This window comes from Mustela nigripes, chromosome 17 (assembly GCF_022355385.1).
Source record: "Mustela nigripes isolate SB6536 chromosome 17, MUSNIG.SB6536, whole genome shotgun sequence".
In the NCBI taxonomy this organism is placed as follows: domain Eukaryota; kingdom Metazoa; phylum Chordata; class Mammalia; order Carnivora; family Mustelidae; genus Mustela; species Mustela nigripes.
In genome coordinates, this window is record NC_081573.1 from 7,020,417 (window position 1) to 7,042,313 (window position 21,897).

General features: G+C 54.3%; 1 protein-coding gene across 7 annotated transcripts in view; it reads left to right on the plus strand.

The window, feature by feature from the left end:
- The window catches only part of ZC3H4 (zinc finger CCCH-type containing 4), a 41,829-nt gene that overhangs the window by 16,117 nt on the left and 3,815 nt on the right, over positions 1–21,897 (plus strand). For 6 of the 7 annotated variants that reach the window (XM_059382522.1, XM_059382525.1, XM_059382523.1 and 3 more), the window contains 12 exons: positions 133–352; positions 673–783; positions 3,962–4,184; positions 5,699–5,850; positions 6,482–6,578; positions 6,686–6,825; positions 7,362–7,469; positions 8,844–8,955; positions 9,530–9,639; positions 16,926–17,284; positions 17,501–17,844; positions 20,480–20,731. In XM_059382522.1, coding sequence (XP_059238505.1) covers positions 133–352; positions 673–783; positions 3,962–4,184; positions 5,699–5,850; positions 6,482–6,578; positions 6,686–6,825; positions 7,362–7,469; positions 8,844–8,955; positions 9,530–9,639; positions 16,926–17,284; positions 17,501–17,844; positions 20,480–20,731 — 2,228 coding nt within the window. The remainder of the gene's footprint in view (positions 1–132; positions 353–672; positions 784–3,961; positions 4,185–5,698; positions 5,851–6,481; positions 6,579–6,685; positions 6,826–7,361; positions 7,470–8,843; positions 8,956–9,529; positions 9,640–16,925; positions 17,285–17,500; positions 17,845–20,479; positions 20,732–21,897) is intronic. The other variant, XM_059382528.1, reaches the window with a different exon arrangement.

Consider the following 21,897-nt stretch of genomic DNA (forward strand, 5'->3'; position numbering starts at 1 on the left):
CTGAGGAAGGCCTCCCTCGCAGCAGCCAGGCTCCGTGTGCCTGTCAGCGGCGGGCAGCCTGGGGCCTGTGGACATCTCCTCTCACACCCTGGGTTCACCCTGGGTTCATATTTCTTTGGGGTTGGTTTATAGGGAAGATGGTGAGTTGGAAGAAGGTGAATTGGAAGATGATGGGGCCGAGGAGACCCAGGACACCTCCGGAGGGCCTGAGAGGAGCCGGAAGGAAAAGGGGGAGAAGCACCATAGCGACTCAGATGAGGAGAAGTCGCACAGGAGACTGAAGCGGAAGCGGAAGAAAGAGCGGGAGAAGGAGAAGAGGAGGTCGAAGAAGAGGAGGAAATCCAAGCACAAAGTAGGTCCAGGAGGGCACGCTGGGGCCAGGCTACATGGCACGGGGCCTGGCCTGAGAGCCCCCGGGCCACGCTGGTCTCATAGGCCAGAGGCCACTCTTAATAGTGTCATTTATTCCTTCCCCAAATTAGATAAAGAGCTTTTTTTTTCCCCTTAAAGAGTTGGTAGCTCACGCTCTACTGCCACTCAATGCCCCCAGGTGAGGCGTTTCTCTAGAGCGCAGAGCCCTTCGGCACATTCGAGCAGGGTTTGTCCCCAGGCTGACTCTGCCAGCGGGCCAGCCCGCGGCAGTCACTGAGCTCACTTCCCCTGTCACCACAGCGCCACGCTTCTTCCAGCGATGACTTCTCGGACTTCTCAGATGACTCGGATTTCAGTCCTAGCGAGAAGGGGCACCGCAAGTACCGAGAGTACAGTCCTCCGTACGCGCCGGTGAGTAACTGCTGCTCGGGGGCCCCGCGGAGCTGGGAGTGGGGTCAGGCCTGTGTTTGCTGAGCATTTGCTGTGTGCCAAGCACTCTTGCACAGCACTTTATATGGATTTTAAGCCTGCAAGATGACATCCTGTTTTTATCCCCACTGTACAGGTGAGGAAACAGAGCTAGGAAACCAGCCAGGTCCCAGCCCTATAGCTCAGGAGCAGGGGTTGGAGCCCAGGCAGTGGCCGATTTCCATTGGCCACGCTCTTAAGACCCTTCCTCCCATGACCCGGGCGGGACTGAGGATGTCCCCGTCCCAAGAAACCTGCTGGTTTATCCCTGGTATGGCTGTCTGCCCCTATTCAGAAATGACCTTTCCTGGAAAATCAGCTAGAGAATGGAATGGTTTTACAGGAGTAAATTATCTCAAATGCTGCGGAGGCAGAAGTCAGACGTTTATGCTGTCGTAACCCTGAACTTAGACACGCGGTTGAAGTATTTGGTTTGTGGGCTGTTTGCCCCCACCCCAGCAAAATCTCTGAGAAGAGAAATCAACATAGTTTTTCAAGTTTTCATGAAAAATGCTTTTAAAGCTAGTAGCTCTAAAACATACCCTAAGTATCCCATTGTCCATCCTAACAGGTGATTACTGTACAGTGCTGTCGTTGACCTTGATCTGCTAACAGGGACTCAGACATTAAACCTGACCAAGACAAGGAATGCAGGGCACAGCACAGCTTTGATTGATAACTAGGGGCTGAGGCGTTTTTTGTTTGTTTGTTTGTTTTTAATTTTATTTATTTATTTGACACAGTGAGAGAGATCACAAGTAGGCAGAGAGGCAGAGAGGGGGGGGGACGCAGGCTCTCTGCCAAGCAGAGAGCCTGATGCGGGTCTCAATCCCAGGACCTGACCTGAGCCGAAGGCAGAGGCTTTAACCCACTGAGCCACCCAGGCACCCCTGAGGCGTGTTTTTTTTTTTTTTTTTTTTTTTTTTAAGATTTTAAGTCCCCTCTATATCCATTGTGGGGCTTGATCTCATAACCCCGAGATCAAAAGTGTCATGTGCTGCCAACTGGGCCGGCTAGGCACCCTGGGGTTGAGGTGTTTTTAAGGTCTGCTAACGTAGTCACCAGTGTCTGCATATCTATGTTTTGTATTTTCTCGTTTTCTTCGTAATGAGTGTGGAGTTTTAGAAATTAATCCCCCTTTTTTTTTTTTTTTTTTAAGAATAGTTTTGTTTCTTTTTTTCCAACTTAAATTGAGAGAGAGTCCCTCATTCAGACTCCCTGTGGAGCCCAGTGGGGTCTTGATCCCACAACCCTGAGACAATGACCTGAGCTGAAAGCAAGGGTCTGGTGCTTAACCTACTGAGCCACCCACGCACCCGAAGAGCAGTTTCAGGTTTCTAGAACCCTGAGTGGATAGTGCCCTACCCACCCCAGCTGGTTTCTGCTCTGTTAGTGTGGTACCTTTGTTGTAATTGCTGAGACAGTTGCCACGTGTTGTTAGGAATCAGAGCCTGCAGCTTACATTAAGGTTTCCTCTCTGTGTTTTGCAGTTCTTCAGTTTTTTTGTGTTTTTTTATTTTTTTTTTTTTAAAGATTTTATTTATTTGACAGAGATCACAAGTAGGTAGAGAGGCAAGCAGAGAGAGAGAGAGGAGAAAGCAGGCTCCCTGCTGAGCAGAGAGCCCAATGCGGGGCTCGATCCTAGGACCCTGAGATCATGACCCGAGCCAAAGGCAGAGGCTCAACCCACTGAGCCACCCAGGTGCCCCAGTTCTTCAGTTTTTGACAAAGGCTTGACATTATGCATTTGTATAGATGATCATATAAGAGTTTCAATTCTCTAAAAATCCCCTGTGCTTTATCTCCCCTCTCCTCCCTGAGCCTCTAAGCAACCAGCAACCTTTTTCTGTCTCTGTGGTTTTGCTTTTTCCAGAATGTTAGATAGCCAGACTTGTCACAGCATTTAATTTCTTCAGACCAGTTTCTCTTACTTACCAGTATGGGTTCATGGTTTGCCCAGGTCTTTTCATAGCCCCATGGCTCATGGGCTTGTTTCTTTTAACTGCCGAATAATCCTCCACTGTGGACGGACCACAGCTGGTTTTATCCATTTACCTACTGAAGGTGGTCTTGGTGCCTTTCCTTTGTGTGTGTGTGTCTGTGTGTGTGTCTGCGTGTGTGTCTGCGTATCTAACTTCATCCGTATCGCTTGGCACTAGCACAGTTTGGAAAGCATCATTCAGAATGGCTTTCTAGTTTGGGTGCCAAGTAGGTCATTACTTGAATTCTAAGGCCCCAAGAAAAAAAAAATTTTTTTAAAGATTTTATTTATTTATTTGACACACAGAGATCACAGGTAGGCAGAGAGGCAGTCAGAGAGAGAGAGAGAGAGAGGAGGAAGCAGGCAGAGAGCCCGATGCGGGGCTGGATCCCAGGACCCTGTGATCATGACCTGAGCTGAAGGCAGAGGCTTTAACCCACTGAGCCACCCGGGTGCCCCTGCCCCAAGAAAATTTTGACCAAGAAGCACCCCTTTTGGAGGGCCTGGCTTCCTCAGTTGGTGGTGCATGCAACTTTTTTTTTTTTTTTTTTTTTTTTTATTTATTTATCAGAGAGAGCGAGCTCAAGCATGAGGAGGGAGGGGGCAGAGGGAGAAGGAGAAGCAGGTTCCCTGCTGGGCAGGGAACGGTTGCGGGGCTGCGTCCTCGGACCCTGAGATCACGACCTGAGCCAAAGGCAGACACTTAACTGACTGAGCCACCCAGGCACCCCGGAGCATGGAACTCTTGATCTCAGGATTAAGTTCGAGCCCCATGTTGGGTATAGAGATTACTTTAAAAGAAAAAAAAAAGACGCCCCTGTTGCCTACTAGGCCTCCTCCCCAAATAAGATTGCTCTATATCCTTAGGAAATACCTCCTTCTCTTCCCTTGCCAGTTCTTATCGTGATGTCTATGCATGTCTATTTTCTTACAAGCCATGGCCTTTTCTGAAGCACAGAAACATGTGGGTCCAATGCCCAGCTCTCATTCAGGTGGGACCTAGTGCCCCCCAAGTGGCTGGGAGCCAGGTCTTGCCCGTGGCAGAAATACCCAGACAGATGGGTCAGTTTAGGGGACAGCGGGGACCTTGGCAGTTTGGACTCAGGGCCCTGGGGCCGGCTCACCCCCTCTCCCCGTCAGTCCCACCAGCAGTACCCCCCGTCGCACAGCACATCCCTGCCCAAGAAGGCCTACTCCAAGCTGGACAGCAAAGGCTATGGCCTGTACGAGGACTACGAGAACGAGCAGTACGGGGAGTACGAGGGCGACGAGGAGGAGGACCTGGGCAAGGAGGACTATGACGACTTCACCAAAGAACTGAACCAATACCGGCGCTCCAAGGAAGGCAGCAGCCGGGGCCGAGGTGAGGCCCTGTGGCCATTGCGGGGCGTGGGAGCAGATGGGGTGGGGGTGCTGGGGCAATGCATGGTGGAGCAGGTTGGACCTGTTCGGCCAGGCCTGGCGTGTGGGAGGAGAGACGGGTGTCATGCAGTGCTGAGAGGATAACTGATAGCTGGCTGCCCCAGCCTCCTCCCCCAGCTTCCCAACTCCTTTCGCACTGCTAGGTGGAACTGCCACACCTCTGAACTTTGAACCTGTGGCAGTTAGGAGGATGGCGGGAGAGGGCCTCTTAGAACCATCTCCTGCCCTCAAGGTTTTGCAACCCACGAGGGAGGAGGGCTCACAGGATCTTCTAGCTCAGCGGTTCTTAGCCCCGCCTAAGGTCCCGCTCATTGTCGAGTGGCTGTTCCTTTAATCTTTCTTGGGCAGTCTTTCCTGGACACCTCCCTGGACAAGCCCTGTTCTTTGGGGAGATTCTAGACCAGAGTTCAATAGAAAACTTAATGCAAGTCTCCACATAATTTAGAATTTTCTAGTAGTTAAGTTAAACATGTAAAAAGGGGTAAAAAATTGAAAAAGTAAAAGGAAACGTTAATTTTAACAGTATATTTTATATGTCTAATACATTCAAAATCTTATTTTAACACATTAGCCAAACAGATGTGGTATTTCATATTTTCTCACTCTTTGTTGTCTTTTTTGTTGTTATTGCAAAGAGGTGGTTTTATTAAAGGACGGGGCCAGGACCTGTGGGCAGAAAGAGCTGCCTCTTTTTTTCTTTTCGCTTTTTTAAAGATTTTATTTATTTGACAGAAAAAAGAGAGAGAGAGAGCACGCGTGCTTAAGAGGAGGGAGAAGCAGGCTTCCCACTGAACAGGGAGCCTGATATAGAGCTGGATCCCAGGACCCTGGGATCATGACCTGAGCTGAAGGCAGATGCATAACTGATGATGGAGCCAGCCAGGCGCCCTCTCTTTTTCTTGTTCTTTTTTTTTAAGATTTTATTTATTTATTTGATAGATCACAAGGAGACAGAGAGGCAGGCAGAGAGAGGAAGGAAAGCAGGCTCCTCGCTGAGCAGAGAGCCTGACGCAGGGCTTGATCCTGGGATCATGACCTGAGCTGAAGGCAGAGGCTTTAACCCACTGAGCCACCTAGGCGCCCCCTCTCTTTTTCTTTTTCAACAAAGTGCTGTATATACAATGTGTGGTCCCCCCTTACAGCATGTCTTAGTCTGGTTATGTTTCAGGGGCTCCGTAGCCATGTGTGCCTTGGGCCACAGTACTGGACGGTGAGTGCAGCTCTCATTGGACAGGTGCCCCTGTGACAGTGTGGCAGGCGCGCACCCAGGATGCTGAGGCCTGAGGCCCCCCACTGAGGGCATGTGGGAAAGTCAGGGGGGCGATAGGACCAGCTGCCTTGAGCTGCTAGGAAGACTCGAGGAGGAGATGACTGACCTCGGTCAGAAAACGGGCTCTCTCTTGCTGGCGGCATCTGCTCCCACTCGGGGCACTCACCAACTGAATCCTCCCGCAGGCAGCCGAGGCCGTGGCAGGGGGTACCGGGGTCGAGGCAGCCGCGGAGGGTCTCGAGGCCGAGGCATGGGCAGAGGCAGCCGCGGAAGGGGCAGAGGCTCCGTGGGAGACCACCCAGAGGACGAAGAAGATTTCTATGAAGAGGAGATGGAAGTAAGCTTTCCTCCAGCCCCCGGGGGAAGGTGGGAGGGCTGGTGGGGAGAGCCTGTAAGACTGTGACTGTGGCGAAAGGAGAGTGTTTCACGCCAAGGTTGTGTGTTTCGACGTTTGTTTCTTATTTTGGATAAAGGAAATCATACGGTTCCAAATTGAGAAGGTACCAAAGCTATGAAGACATCTCCCATTCCCAGACACAAGTTTCCCAAGTGTCTTCTAGAAAAGTTTTAGGCCTTTGCAGTCGGGTGCTTGCTTATGCACGCCCCCCACATACACATGCGCACGCGTACAACTTCCACTTTCATCGTCTGTCCCCGCCTGAGACCTTTCCGTGCCAGTCCCCAGTGAGCCTGCTCTTTGTTACAGCCGCACAGCTGTCCCTTGTGTAGGAGGCCCCCTGGTGGGTTTGCCCCAGGAACTGAGAGTCCTTAGGAGGGAAGACCGCGATGGAGAGCATTAGAACCCCCCCACCCCCGCTGTGGCTGTGGCCCCGGGTCGCTCACCTGCCCATCTGAGTCTCCTGTTGACCTGCATGAACCAAAAGGAGTGTGTGGGCAGAGAGTACAGTTAGGGACAGGGCTAATTGGTCCCCGCATGACATTTGCCTTCTCTCCTTCTGGGAATCCAGTATGCAGAAAGTGAGGAGCCGATGGGAGAGGAGGACTATGACGAGTACTCCAAGGAGCTGAACCAGTACCGCCGGTCCAAGGATGGCCGAGGACGAGGTGGGCAGGGGCCCAGGTGGCGCCGACCCGAGGGGCACCTTCCGGCGGCTGCTGGATTTGGGTCCTGGAGAGAAGCAGTCGGTGAATGCCATCTCTGTCCTCTGCAGGCTTAAGTCGAGGCCGTGGCCGGGGTTCCCGAGGTCGAGGGAAAGGGATGGGCCGGGGTCGTGGTCGAGGTGGCAGCCGAGGAGGAATGAACAAGGGCGGAATGAACGATGACGACGATTTCTATGACGAGGACATGGGCGTGAGTTGACCCTTCACCCGGATCTAGTGTGTTTAGCCAAAGCCCCTTCTTGGATTTTTTTTTTTTTTTTGGTCTCTGATGAGTCGGCCTCTGAGGCCGATCCTGTCCTGCTTCCAACAACTGTTCCCCGCTGACTGATGAGTACTATTCATCTCACGGGGGGCAGGGGGCCACATTGCTGATGACCCGTCCGGCGAGCCTGGTGGTTTTACAGGAAGGTGTGCACACTGCCTCTGGGGGACGTTCCCGCAGGGGTGAGTGGTGTTGTACCAGGTGCAAGAGCTTTTCCCGTCTGAGTGCAGGTGCTCCATGCCACGGGCTCAGACCCCGCTCCGCCTTGGTGTTGGACGTGACCTGCTGGTCACTGCTCCTCTTCCATGAAGACGCTTCTGTCGAGGGAGTGCTCGTCCCTGCTGGCCAGCTTCTCTTCCTGTCAGTCCCTCAGACCCCGTCTCTCCCAGTCTGCGTCGCCGTCCCCCACCCCCCAACCCCTCCTTCTCAGCCTCCTTTACGCTCACACTCTGTGTCCCTAACAGGATGGTGGTGGGAGCTACCGGAGAAGTGACCATGACAAGCCTCACCAGCAGTCTGACAAGAAAGGCAAAGTCATCTGCAAATACTTCGTGGAGGGGCGGTGTACGTGGGTAAGGGGCCAGTTAAAGTACCTGTGTGCTGGGGCAGGGCAGCAGCCCCATAGAGGATGCTCACGCCTCTGGGAATGTTCTCCAGGCCACCATAACGGGAGGCAGCAGTTGGGTAAGGGTGGAAGTGACGGACTAGTGAGACTCCGTTCTCTGGATAGTTTTTTGATGTTTTTGTTTCTGGTTGGTTTGGGAGGTCAGAATTTTAAGCCAGTCCAAATGGCCTCAAATGTATTAAGGTCGATACTGATACCGAAGACAAAATCTATCTTGGTTAATTACTGAACTTTAACGTCAGAAAGGGAATTATTAAGATAGAAGAGGAATTGGGGGAATCAGGCCAGCCTTGAGTTTCACAGCAGAGTTCAGCACTAGAAGCTGGGCCGATGACCAGAGTTCTGAGGCTGTAACTGGGTATGAGTTCAGCCAGCCAGCTTTTTGTTCACGGATGATGGCGATGGGCAGATCCGGGCACACACATGCCCACGGACCACTGCACCCAGGTGTAGGCCATAGAAAAAATTACACATTTGAGACAAATGTATGTGTCTATAAGATGCTCCTCGTTATGGTTTCAGTTGGTGTTCTAGAAGCTTGCAGTAGATCTGCAGAAAGACGAGTAGCTACTCTGGGGAGTAAGGGGGACCCACTATACAGAATGGTTTCTGTATTTTGTCCGCCCGGGTGTGTGTCCTGAGTGTGTCTGACTGTGCATAATGGCAGACTGAGCTCCACTAGTGTAAACACTCAGACGTTATCCCGCTGAAGGAGGTTGGTGCCCTGGTCACTGGCACTCTGGGGGGCTTCATACTTTAAGAGTGTCCGCCATCTTTGAGCATGTGGCTTTTGTCCTCATGGTTCCACAGTGGCTGCTGTGCCTCTGGCTGTCCCATCCGAGGGCTAAGAGGAAAGATGGCTAGAGGGATTTATTTTAATTGAGGCAGCATTGTCCTCCCTTGGGGATTTTGGCCTGCATTATATTGGCCAGGACTTCCAGGGAGGCTGGGGGATGTACCTTTTTGGCTGGATACGTTCTTCCCCAACAAAATGAAGGTCGTGTTAGGAAGGAAGAAGCGTAGTGCTGGATACTGGCCGCCACGCAGCAAATCAGGAAAAATAGTGAATAGGTGCGAAGAGGGAGAAGGGGGAGAATAAGAAAGAAGTGCCAAGGGCCAGTGGAGTAGAGCCCGGAGGAATGGGGTCGTGGGCACAAGAGAAGGCAGCATACGCCGCGTCAGAACTTTCCAGTTGGTGGGAAGCCATATCAGTGAGCCCTGCCCTTCCCTGTGTGGGGATTCGTGTCGTTGGTCCCTGCCAGGCTGCAGGTGGGCTTTGGCAAGGGCTATCGTACTTACCTTTCCCTTTCTTCTTTTCCAGGGAGATCACTGTAATTTCAGCCACGACATCGAGCTACCAAAGAAGCGAGAACTGTGCAAGTTTTACATCACCGGGTTCTGTGCCAGGGCTGAGAACTGCCCCTACATGCACGATATCCTTTGGTACTCACCTCTCACGGGATGCAGGGCTCATACCTCTTCCCTCCTCGCTGCTGATGGCAGCTCACCTTCGCCGCGCGTGCCGGCTCCTTGTGCCAGCGCCGGGCCAAGCTTCCGGTATGTCTCGGTCTCATTGAACCTCCACATCTGTCTTGTGGCGGAGCCGCTGTCCACATCCTGCAGATGAGGAAGCGGATACACACACGTTTCCTGGTTTCTGTACACAGACTCTCAAGACTGGCCATACTCTTGTCTGTTATCTTCCGGAGGTTTTTCCAATAGGCTGTGCAAGTTTAGGCAAATCATTGACCTTCATTATTCCTGCCCAGTGAGGATCTGTAGACAACAGGACCCAAGGCTGGTGTGGTGGGGCGGGAAGCTCTCCGGAGCAGGAGTCTCGAGAACCAGGGTCTCAACTCCAGTCTGCTGCCAACCTGCTGTGCAACCCCGAGATGGTCACTTTAACTCTCTGGGTTTCCTTTCTTCATCTCCAAAACAAAGGGGGTTGGATTCTGCCCTCGGGTGGGTTCCGGGAGCCAGTGCTTTTTGCCTTAATACGCTGTGAACGTGATTTTCCCTGTAAGTTGTACCACACGACTGGGAACTGCATTAATGGTGATGACTGCATGTTCTCCCATGACCCCCTGACGGAGGAGACCAGAGAGCTCTTGGACAAGGTAATGTCAGAGGTTGGCAGGGAGCCTAGGGCCATATAGCTGCCTCCAAGGGAGCCCCGGGGGGCGCACCTGCCACTGACCTGACCGGCCTGCCTGTCTGTCCCCCTGGCTTCTGTGCCGCGACCAGATGCCCCACCTGCCTTGATTGGGAGCTAGGCTGTTTACGGAGGGTTCGGGGCTGCATTTTTTTCTGTGGGGAGAATTGAGGTCCTCGTGCACGTGTCTTCACTCCAGCCAGGGCAGTTTGCTGGGTGGGGGGATGGGGGAGTGGGGTTCTACATAAAAGGAGTGTTGCCTGCAGATATGGACTGTAAGTTATCTTTTAGAGAGCCCTTGATGCCCGGGAAGGTGGGTTGTATTTTGATGGAAATGTCAAATGTTTCCTCCCGGTGCTTAAGGATTCTATTTCAGGGAAATTAGAGGTTCTCAGGAGAGAGAGGCCTCTGTGGTCTGGTGTGAGGCTCCCCAGTCAGCTGGAAACCCCTCCTGGTATTGGTGGTTCTCCCTGAAGAGTCGTGCGGTCTCCAGGGGCCCCAAGTTCTTGTCCTCGGGTTCCTAATGTACACGCAGGGAGAGAGAGAAAGAGACATGGGTCCTTCCAGATGAAGGCTTTCTGCCTTCCAGTGCACAGAAGATTTGAGGGGATTGGCTGGGCTTTTGAGAATGACAAGGATGGAGGCTTTGAGGGGCACGCGAGGCAGTCCATCGGTGACTGTCCTGTTTCAGTGGTGGCTGAGGCGGCGCGGGGTTCAGGGAGAAGCCTTGGAGAGGCAGAGCAAAAGAAGGCACACTGCTCACGGGCAGTGCAGTGGGAAAAATTCTCCTCTTACCAGGCCCTCTGGAGAGCTTGGTACCCTAGGAATGGGGTTTCTATCCAGTAGATCTCAGGAGCCTGCTGATCTGACAGGGTAAGGAGTGGGGAAGGTCATGGTTTCCCTTCTCACGTGGAGAGCCTAACAGTCACTGGCTCAGCACTGCCCCCTGCTGGACGTTCAGAGTTGGTGCTCCAGGCCAGTGCTGTCCAAGTAGGAACTCGACCACAACCAAGCCATGTGATTTAAGCTTTGTTAAAGTAGGAAGAAACCAGCGAAGTTGAATTCAGGCAAGGTATCTTATCTCTGTGTTCAAAGTATTGTTTCAGCAAGTAATAATGAAAAGTTAGTAAAACATTTTGTATTATTATTATTACTATTATTTTTGCTACCATGGTTTTGGAATTTGGTGCTTATTTTCTACTTAGAGCCCGTGTCGGTTTGGACTGGCTATGTTTCGAGTGTCAGTAGCCACACGTGGCCAGTGACCACCACTTTGACAGTCCGGCTCTAGCTGCCCTCAGAAAAAACCCAAAGAAAGCCAGGATCGCACATTTCAGCTTCCAGTTGCAAACCTTTTGGAAGCATCAGTATCCTCCCTGATCTAAAAGTACGTCTCAATAGGTGAAAAAGCGTTGTTGAACCTGAAAAAAACCATACCAGAACTGCATCTCAGGGGTCAGAAAGTGAGACGGAGGGCACATTCTGAGAAGGACCTAGGTTCACCCCAATGAAGGCATTTGGTCAGCCCTCGTGCTGCAGCTTGTCAGCCAGGGCTGGGGTCTGGGGATCCAGGGTGGCCCCTGGGTGCAGGCTGTGGTGCCCCTCGCACCTGGGCCTCGGCCACCCTCTCCCGGAAAGTCTGTGTTCCTCTTCCTTCCTGCCTTTCTTCAGCTCTGTTTTCCCACTTCTCAGAGACATTTCTGTCTGTGCAACACATGGGTTTCCAGCCGTCCATTCCAGGTTTGGAAACGTGCTTGCTTCCCCACCCGAAGTCCTTTGTTAGCAATATTTTGCCTCATTTGCTTTGTCACTTGATTCCATTTATTTTATATACGCCTGTGCATCTTTGAACCTTGAGAGTAAGTTGTACACATTTTGGTTCTTTACTCTTTTTTTTTTTTTTTAAGATTTTATTTATTCTTGAGAAACAGAGATAGAGGCAGAGGAAGAAGCAGGCTTCCTTGGAAGCCCGATGTAGGACTTGATCTCAGAACCCTGGGATCCTGACCTGAGCCAAAGCCAGACGCTTAACCCCTGCCACCCAGATGCTCTTTGGTTCTTTACTCTTAAATCTTTCCTTTTGCTTCACTTTTTTATAGTTCGGTTTGTCAGGGTATGGTTTGTACCTGGTAAAATTCCCCATTTAGTGTGAAGGTCTGTGAGTTCTGACAAACACAGCCACCCTGGCATCTAGAGAGAGGAAATTCACGCCATCAACCCCAAAACTCTGTGCCCCTATAGAGCATCCCCATTCTCCAGCCTCTGGTAACCACTAACCCATTTTCTGTCCCTATAATTTGCATTTTTAAGAATGTTCTTTGAGTGGGGCGCCTGAGTGGCTCAGTGGGTGAAGTCTCTGCCTTTGGCTCAGGTCATGATCCCAGGGTCCTGGGATCGAGCCCCGAATCGGGCTCTCTGCTCAGCGGGGAGCCTGCTTCCCCCTCTCTCTCTGCCTGCCTCTCCATCTACTTGTGATCTCTATCAAATAAATAAATAAAATCTTTAAAAAAAAATGTTCTGCGAGTAGGTTTATATAGTATGTAGCTTTTAAAAACACATGTGTGTGTAATCTTCTGAATCTGGTTTCACTTGCCATAATGCGTGTGGAATTCACATTGTTGAGAATAGTTCATAGCTGTTTGTTGCTGAGTAGTACTCTATCGTATGGATGATCTAAGATTTTGTTTTGTTTTGTTTTTGAAGACTTAATTTATTTGAGAGAGAGAGAGTATGAGCAGGGGGAGGGGCAGAGGGAGAAGCAGGCTCCCCGCTGAGCAGTGAGCCGGGTGTGGGGCTCGATCCCTGGACCCTGGGATCATGACCTGAGCCGAAAGCTGACGCTTACCCGACTGAGCTGCCCGGGGCCACTGGATGATCTAAGTTTGTCTGGTTACTAGTGGAGCAGATTTGTCAGATTTCCAGTTTAGGGCAGAAACTTGGGATTTTTAGCCAACTAATACGAGAGGATTATTTTGGTCTGATGAGCCTTGGCTCATGCGTGCCTTTGCGTGTCTGCAGGCATGACTGTCCTTTTCTGCTGAGAGGTTGCTGTTGACTTTTAGAAAGTTTTGGCATCAGTCAGGATCCTTCCTGGTGGAGGTGGGCCCTGGTTGTCTCGTCTGGTGAGAGGGTCCTGGGTACCCCTGTCTTCCTGGCGGAGAGGCCTGGAAACAGATGCACAGGAGGTCTGGAACAGACGTGCCTCTCTCTGCGTCTCTGGGCAAGGGCTGCGCAGACAGTTTGGGTTCAGCTTTTCTGGCAGGAATGTTGTTTTAATATGTTTCACGTGTCACTGTCTTGGCCTCAATTGCGGGTCATTCCTTGCTTTCGCAGCAACGCGCATGGCCCAGGGTGGGAGATGCTGGGTAAGGAGATGAGCATCGGGAGCCAGTTGGGTCCTGGGCTGAGGCCTGAGTGAGGGATGAGGGAAGCGAAGTCCTGGGGTTGGGGTTGTGTGGTCCGCAGGCTGTGCGGGAAGAGCTGAAGCCCTGTTTACCGAGAAGCTCAAGTCCCGAGTGTACAGGGCCCAAGGAGGTGTAAGAGCTCTGGGGAGGCCCGCTCACTGGGGAGCAGCAGTGCCCCTACCGAGACCAGCCATCGGGCCAGAGCTCCAGTTCCTGGTGTTAATCGCGAATTCATTAAACGCCCAGTATGTGGTGGCAAAGAGTGGCACAGATACCACCGTAGCCTCGCTCCCCAGAGCTGTTGGTCGAGAGGAGAAAGGGACGTTCCAGCTGATAGGTGGTGCAGAGAAGCCTGGTCTCCAGAGGCAGGGGTTGGGAGGGCCCTGAGGAAGAGAACAGCATCGAGGCAGTGCTGGGAGGAGGGATGGAGCGGGGCCTGCTGGGTGCGAGTTTGGGAGGCCAGGCAGTGTGGCCCTTTCAGTGGCCAGAGCCTGTGGCCCCTTCCCGTCCACAGCAGGGGAGGAAGTTGTGGTCAAAGTTGTTCCTGTTGAATGAGGTGTAACCTTGTCAGGTTTTGCCTGCTGTTTGAGGGCATTGAGTTGCCATTGAAGGAAGGATCTCGAGGGACAGACGTGTGGCCATGTTGGTGGTGGTTTGTGCTGTTGGTGAGCAGAGTGGTGCGGGGAAACTAGAGACCACAGGAGTTGGGGGCAGGGGTGGAGTCTTGGCCAGAGGGCAGGTGGGCTGTTTGGGAGGTCCAGGCAATAGCTCAGGAACAGCGTGTGGGAGAGGAACCCTGATCCTGTCTTGGGGCTCGGGAGGTAGAGGGGCCATCCTTCATAAGAACCCCACTCGTGGCCGGTAGAGGGGGAGAAGGCTCAGGACTGAAGCGCCATGGGGCAGAGCGGATACCTGCAGCCCTGCAGGTAGATGGGTCTGACTGAAGCTTGAGGGTAGGCGGGACCTCGGGGCTGGGGTCTCCCCTGCATACTGCCGAGGTGAGGTGATAGTGCAGGGGAGACCCCTTCCCCTTGAAAATCACACCAAATAGCGGAGCCAGGCCAGCTGAAGCTTTGAAGCTTTGACTTTGTGCCCCCAGACGGCCCAAACCCCTCACCTCTGCCATCCTCTGCTCTGAAGTCCTGGGAATGCAGAGGGAGATGCGGCTCTTAGCTTTCCTTGCTCGCTGGTCCAGCAGGGGTGAGGTGGTGCCAGGCTCCTGCCGGACTCTGGCCTGGGTGCTAGGGACACAGCAGCTAGGAGATGAATCCAGTCCTAGGGCAGATTCTGATTACACACTAGGATCGGGGCGCTGGTGGGAATGTGCAGGGAGCCCAGAGGTGCTCCAACAAACTGACTTACGAAGGCTCAGTGAGTAGGTGACCCCTGGCCAAGTGACAGGAAGAAAAAGGAGGGGCATTTGCGGAGCAAGGGACGCTGAGCCAGCAGCAGCTGCCCACCCGGGTCAGGACCCAGAGGGGCCACCTCGCTGGGCAGGAAGCATGCAGAATGTGGGGGCCTTGAGGCCTGCGGGGTCTGCGCCGGCCTGGCTCCCCGCTGAGAGCGACACACTGTCTTCGCACTGCTCTAGGCGTTTGTTAAATGTGGTTCCGGTTCCCACTTGGACCACACCTAGAATCAGCAGGGTTCCAAGGGACAAAAGGTTCCCGTTGATTGGTTGTTGGAGTATCCTAGCACCCCTGGACCCTGCTGTCTCTGGGCACAGGTACTGCTTCTGACATTGAGGAGAGAGAGAAGCTGGGAGCACCTGACAGCCTCCTGGAAGCCCTGCTGCCACTGCCCGCACTCCCGCTGGCCTCGGGTGCAGGAGCAGGGGGTGGTCTTGGGGTAGGGCCGACCCTGAGACACTAGCTAGGGATGGGCCATCTCTAAGCCCCATGTTAGGATGCACTGAGGTGTCTGTGCTCAGGTCCCAAGATGACACAGGACCAAGCAGGTAGCCACCACGGGCAGAGGCTGGAAAAATCAGGCACCGTCTTCCAAGAGTCCTCACCCCGTGTAGTCACGAGGGCCATGCTTTTAACCCTCAGGTTGTGACAGCACTTGAGGAATGTTCTCGAATGGGGGTGCATGGTCAGGGCTTGGTCAATGCCCAGGGTGTTGCCTCTGCCTGGCGTGCACCCAAATCCCAGAATCCCAGATGACATGGTATGTTTCAGCGGCAAGCACGTTGTCCATGTGAACACTTTAGGCACAGTGAGCACCTCTTATTAGTTAGGGAATGTTAGGGGATCCCTCTCCCTGAAATCTAGGTGCCCAGACACCAGCCCCAGGCCTTCCAAGGAAAGCAGCCAAGACTGCTGTGTTAACTTTCTGCGCAGGGTCCTAATTGGTGAGACGTTCTGCTCCAATAGCTCATCTCATCTGTCCTCTGCCCGGGGTCAGTGGGGGACAACTACACATACAGGCTTACAGAGCTCAGGCAGTGCTGTGAAGGGTGCTGATGGTGGTCCAGCAGTGAACGCAGAACATCAGGACAGTCACATTGAGTTGACCTTTAGTAAGAGACCCCACCATTGGGGGACACAAGCTACCGTTAAGAATAGAGGGGGACGCTTGGGTGGCTCAGTTGGTTAAGCAGCTGCCTTCGGCTCAGGTCACGATCCCAGGACTGGGATCGAGTCCCACATCAGGCTCTTTGCTCAGCAGGGAGCCTGTTTCTTCCTCTGCCTCTGCCTGCCATTCTGTCTGCCTGTGCTCGCTCTCTCTCCGTCTCTCTCTCTGATAAATAAATAAAATCTTAAAAAAAAAAAAAAAAAGAATAGAGGGAAAGGGGCTCCTGGTGGCGCAGTCATTGTGCATCTGCTTGGCCTCGGGTCATGATCCCAGGATTGAGCCCCACATCAGGCTCCCGGCTCAGCTAGAAGCCTGCTTCTCCCTCTCTCACTCCCCCCCCCTTTTTTTTTTCTCCCTCCCCCTCTTAAGTTCCCTCTCTCGCTGTGTGTCTCTCTCTCTGTCAAATAAATAATTAAAATCTTAAAAAAAAAAAAAAAAAAGAATAGAGGGAAAGACAGACACTCAGGAAGAAAGCTGGTTCCAGCCTGGGTACCGCAGAGGAAAGAACTCAGCTGTTCCCGGGATTGGCATGAGGCCAGGTCCTCAGGGTCAAGGAGCCCCAGGCGCCGCGGAAGCAAGTGAAGCCGAGGGCTGTGGCCCTGTCCTCCCAGACACCCAGCCCTGCTGTCAGGCCCTGTGGCTCAGGGTAGGGATTCGGGGTCTAATTACAAGTGTGGTGAGAGGCCCATAGGATTCCAACGGGACAATGGCATGTTAGCCCTTGTAGCATGCTACAGCGTGGATAAACCCAGCGGGCGTGCCCAGTGAAAGAAGCCAGTCACCAGAGGCCACAGGTCAAGAGTCTGGTTGTGTGACCTGTCCGGAGCAGGCAGGTCACGGAGATGACAAGCAGATGAGAGGTTGCGGGGGGCTGAAGGTGGGGAGGGGAAGTAACGGCTAACAGGTACGGGGCCTTCTTTTGGGGTGACGGGAAGGTTCTGGAACTGGTACAGGTGGTGGTTGTATAACCTTATGTCTGTACTTAATGCCACTGAATTTTTCAGAAGGGAAAACTAGTACCTTTTGTGTTCCGCATGTTTTGCTGTGAATAGGAGCAGCGTCCCCCCCCACCCCAGTCGCCAGGGGTCACAGAGCAGGTGGGACAGCGGCGTGGGACGATGATTCTTACGCCAAAGAGGCTTTGTGCTCCTTGTCTTTATGCTTGTGAGGGCTACAGGGTCCTCGTGTTTTGAGGTTTTGTGTTCTGAGAAACTTTGGCTCCCTACATGGGAAGCACGTGTCCTACGTCTCCCTTTGTTCTCACATGCAGATGTTGGCTGACGATGCAGAAGCAGGCGCTGAGGATGAGAAGGAAGTGGAGGAACTGAAGAAGCAGGGCATCAACCCCCTGCCCAAGCCGCCCCCGGGTGTGGGGCTCCTGCCCACCCCACCTCGGCCCCCCGGCCCCCCAGCCCCAACCTCTCCCAATGGCAGGCCCATGCAGGGCGGTCCCCCGCCCCCGCCTCCGCCCCCGCCCCCACCCCCTGGGCCCCCTCAGATGCCCATGCCGGTGCACGAGCCGCTGTCCCCCCAGCAGCTGCAGCAGGACATGTACAACAAGAAGATCCCCTCCTTGTTTGAGATCGTGGTGCGGCCCACGGGCCAGCTGGCTGAGAAGCTTGGTGTGAGGTGAGTGCCCTAGGTCCCCCCACCCCCCGAGTTAGGCTTGGGGGTGGCTCTGGCCTCAGCCAGGCTCTTATGCTGGGGGCCTGTCACCATGAGCCTGGTCTGGAGCCCTTTGTGACCGGCTGCGTGGATGTCTGTGGATGTCTCCGTGTCTCCTACTAGTGTGGCCACCGTTCTTGCTCCACAGTCCCTCTCACGAGCGTCATTTCTTCTCCCTAGGTTCCCTGGACCCGGAGGACCCCCAGGGCCAATGGGCCCTGGGCCCAATATGGGCCCCCCGGGGCCCATGGGGGGCCCAATGCATCCCGACATGCATCCCGATATGCATCCCGACATGCATCCCGACATGCACCCCGACATGCACCCCGACATGCCGATGGGCCCTGGCATGAACCCTGGCCCACCCATGGGACCTGGTGGTCCCCCAATGATGCCCTATGGTCCTGGAGACTCTCCACATTCTGGAATGATGCCCCCCATCCCGCCATCCCAGAACTTCTATGAGAACTTCTACCAGCAGCAGGAGGGCATGGAGATGGAGCCAGGACTCCTCGGGGATGCAGGTGCGCAGGCCGGGCTGGGGGCCTAGGGGGCCGCTGCAGTGGGCATTGGGGACGTAGTCGGGAAGACCTGGGTTTTTGCTTCCGTCCGAGTCTTTCAGAGCATGAATCCAACTCCATCTCTGTCCCATGAGTGCTTGCACGTTTTCAGTGACGGGGGATTCACTACCTGTTGAGGTTGAATGGAGTCTTGTGATCTTATCGCTGTAATTTATTTAACGTTTTACACGTTTTGATGGGTGTGCCTGGAATTGGGACCATGGGAAATCAGAGGGGTGGGTGTGGAGGGCTTTGGGCTCTGAGGCGGAGGCACTCTCTCCAGAGTGGCCTCTTTCCAGACAGTTCTGGGCTTGGGGCTGCTGGTGTTGGCCCTGTGCCTCTGCTTGTTCTGTCCCCGTGACTCACCATCTTTCTTCCATCTTTCCTTCCTTACTTAAACAAGAGCATGAGTTGGTAACGACTCGTGCCTGCCAGACGAGGGGTTGGCCGGCTGTGCCGTGGCCTTTAGGGGGCAGGGGTGTGCCTGCTGCTGCCACAGGGCGGCCGTGGTCCTTGCCTCAGCTGCACTGTAGTTGAGGGAACCAGACCGCAACGGGGAAGCTCATTTCAGCATCGATCGTTCCTCGAGAAAGCCTGGCAGGTGTTTGTGTTAGAGGGTGGGGCCAGACAGGTCAGGAGCGTTAGTAGATGGGAACAGTGTGGGGACAGTCGGCAAAGGCCTCTGAAGAGGGGAGGAGGCCCAAGTGCAGAGCAGCCGCATAGCTCGGCGAGGGAAGTTGGGGGATCCAGGTCCCTGCATGAGACTCAGACGAGGTGGCCTCATGGGGAGAACACTAGGGAGCAGGCAGAGGCATTCAAGGGTGGCGGGTAGGAGCTGCAGTGGAGTCAGGGAAGCTTCTGGGCTGCTGTGGAATCTTCTGGGCAAAGGTGGTGGCAATGGGGCAGGAAGTGGCAGGGCTGGGCTTCATGGTGTGCAGATAGTGCCTGGGGGGGCCAGTGGGCCTCCTTGGACACGCACTATAGGGTGGGAAGGAGCTGGTGCTGCTGGGTCCTGGCTGGAGGCTTAGGCCATCCCGGTGCCAGGAGTCTGCTGGAGAGAGCCAAGCTGTGGTGGGTGGGGAGCACCCCACTTTGGCTGCCTTGTGAAGCAAGAGGCGCCCATCTGACCGCCGGGTGGAGATCTGGAAGGGCATCGGGGAGGTCCGCAAGCTGCGGCAGCTGCGGGGGCATCAGCGCCAGGAGCTGGAGCTTCAGAGCTGTTCTTAAATCCATGTAATAATGTATGTGGAAAAGGGTCTGGCTGTGGAGGGCAAGCACGTGCGCAAGCTGGTGACAGCAGGTGTCTCTAGAGTAACTCGCTCTAATTCCCGTATCAGGAAATCCACCCTTTTAAAGCATGTCACTCGGTGGTGTCTCCTGTGTTCGCAGTCGTTTAGCTTTCAAGGAATTCCTCAGGGCCGCATGCTGTGTGCATGGGGGACCTGGGGCCTTTGTTCTTAGGGCGTGCCAAGCTCTGCGCTGGGCGGCCGCCCAGCATAGGCTTGCCACCAAGTTCATGTGTCCCGAAGTTCAGGGGCTAAAAGGAGGTGACCTTTCACTTTCCGCTTTATATGCTTTGTGGATGAAATATTCACAAATCCTTTGAACCCTTTAAGTTTAACCTAAATTTCGGCACTGGCCACATTCAGACTCTCGGGGGGATAGGACAGTGGTGGGCGAGTCATGCAGTGCAAGTACAGAACACTTCCTCACTGCAGAGCATCCTGGGAGGGGGCCGTGCTGAGCAGACCTCGTCTGTCTCAGTCTGTCTCAATGAGAGCGCACACACACACAGTCTCTGCGCACAGCTACCCTTCCTGGGCTCTCTTGTGGCTGGAGTTTGTGGAGGTCAGCGGCTGAGGCCAGGCACCTGCCCGCTCTCAGGAGTGAAGGCAGACCCTTCTGCCTTGTGCTTCCTAGATGCTGTGTGGGAGCAGCGCACTTAGGAACAGTGTGCGGAGCTCGGGGACCCAGAAAGGAAGGAGGGAGGAGGAGGAATCTGCCAGGAGCCTCTGGCTTGACCTGTGGCCGTAGCCAGAGTTTGGTTATTGCCTTTTGTTTATAAGTCTTCGTTTGCCATGGTTGAGCTTGTAAGATGAGCTCACTATGAGATGTGGTGTGTTTTTTTCCTGATTGTTACAAAGAAACCACAAAATGAATGCTCGTTGCCAGTAATTAGAAGAGGTCAGAAACGCGTGGGGTCAAAAGTGAAGAATCCATCCGCCCTCTCTCCCAAATCTCACCCCCAGAGGGACTGTTTCCTGTCTGTCTTCATAGCCTGTTCTTTGCGTTTTGTAAACATCTGTCTAACGTTCTGTCCTGTTTTCACTTCATGAGCATTTGCCCGCATTACTAAATTATGCTGTGAACCCCATCTTCAGGGGCTGCATCCTGGGTGGGGACACCCTCGTTGCCCACTCTGTTCCTTGCTGTTGGGCTTTCTGTGGGGACCATCCTGGGGTGGTGGGGGGGAGGGACGGGCTACACATCATCACCCATCACCATTGGGGGTGGTTCACCAATGAGGGGCGCAGAGGGGGTTGGCGTTGGTGCCGCGAGGCCCTTCCCGACATGAACCCTCGGTTCTTCCCTGCCACAGAAGACTACGGGCACTACGAAGAGCTGCCGGGGGAGCCTGGGGAGCACCTCTTCCCCGAGCACCCTCTGGAGCCCGACAGCTTCTCTGAGGGAGGGCCCCCAGGCCGGCCGAAGCCGGGCGCCGGTGTCCCCGACTTCCTGCCCTCAGCCCAGAGGGCCCTGTACCTGAGGATCCAGCAGAAGCAGCAGGAGGAGGAGGAGAGAGCGAGGAGGCTGGCTGAGAGCAGCAAGCAGGACCGGGAGAATGAGGAAGGCATGTGTCCTCCCCAGGGGCAGGGGCGTCCCCTGACAGGCACAGGCCCCCCTGGGCCACTGTGCAGTGGAGAGGTGGGGGATGCCTAGGTGGGGTTTTGTGTTGGAAAGGAGCCTGTGGTCAGGGAGGACCCCTGCCCAGGGCCGTGAAGCCAGGCTGGGGCTTCTGCATTGCCTGTGCCCAAGAAAATTGGAAGTCAGGGCTGCCCTTCGTGTCTTGGGGGTCAGGAGAGACACTGATCCCGTAGAGGAGGGAGGTGGGCTGGTCCCTGGAGGAGACAGCAGGATTTCTGATAGGATTTCCCTTCTGCGCCCTTTCAGAAGAGACTCAGAGTTGATGCTCACAGCTCCCCTTGCCCTAGACCACGTTCTCAGGAAGTCAGCAGATGACAGCAAGTCGCTGACATAAACCAGTGATAATTAGCCGTCACAGCTGGCAGGTTGCTCGGTGCCACACCGCGGAACTGGTGGCATCCAGCCCAGTAGGAAATGGGGCTGACAAATGGTGTCTAGAACCAGGAGCCGGAGGCTGCATATGGCTTTTGTAGGAGCCTGGGAGCAGGTGGGGACAGTGGGAAGAGCGGACAGTGCCCTCCCTTGGTGGCTCCGGCTTCACCTACTTGGAAGGTTTCTGAGTCGGCCCACCAGGGCCCTGTCTCTTCCCAGCCGGTGACTGCCCTTCTCCGGTATGTGGTTAACGTTTTGAAGGGCCTGGGGGCCAGTGTCCGTGGGCCCTGAGTGCAGCGAGAGTGGAGTCAGTGGTAGCTGCTCCCAGGTACCCAAGGCTGGGCCTGCCATGCTGGGACCTCAGTCCACAGTGGGTGAGGATGAGGTGGCAGAGCCCTGGGCTAGGATTCTGAGCCCAGTCCCTGCTCTGCCCCCCATCTCGTGGCACTGTCCACACTTCTGCTTTCTGGTCTGTCAAATGGGCATGATAATAACATCACCTCCCGGGTGGTCGTGAGGATTACTAAGACAGCACTTAGAGCACTGCTGGCACGTGGTGAAAGGTCTAGAAACATTAGCCAGGGACCTGCCAGTCCCGGTGCTCCGCTGTTTGTGGCGGCCCGCGGAGGGAGGGGAAACTGAGGTTCTCAGAGGTAAGAGGCAGAGGAGCCACTCACCCAGAGGGCTGCTGTGGGGTCCAGGAGTGGTTGCCGCTGGTCA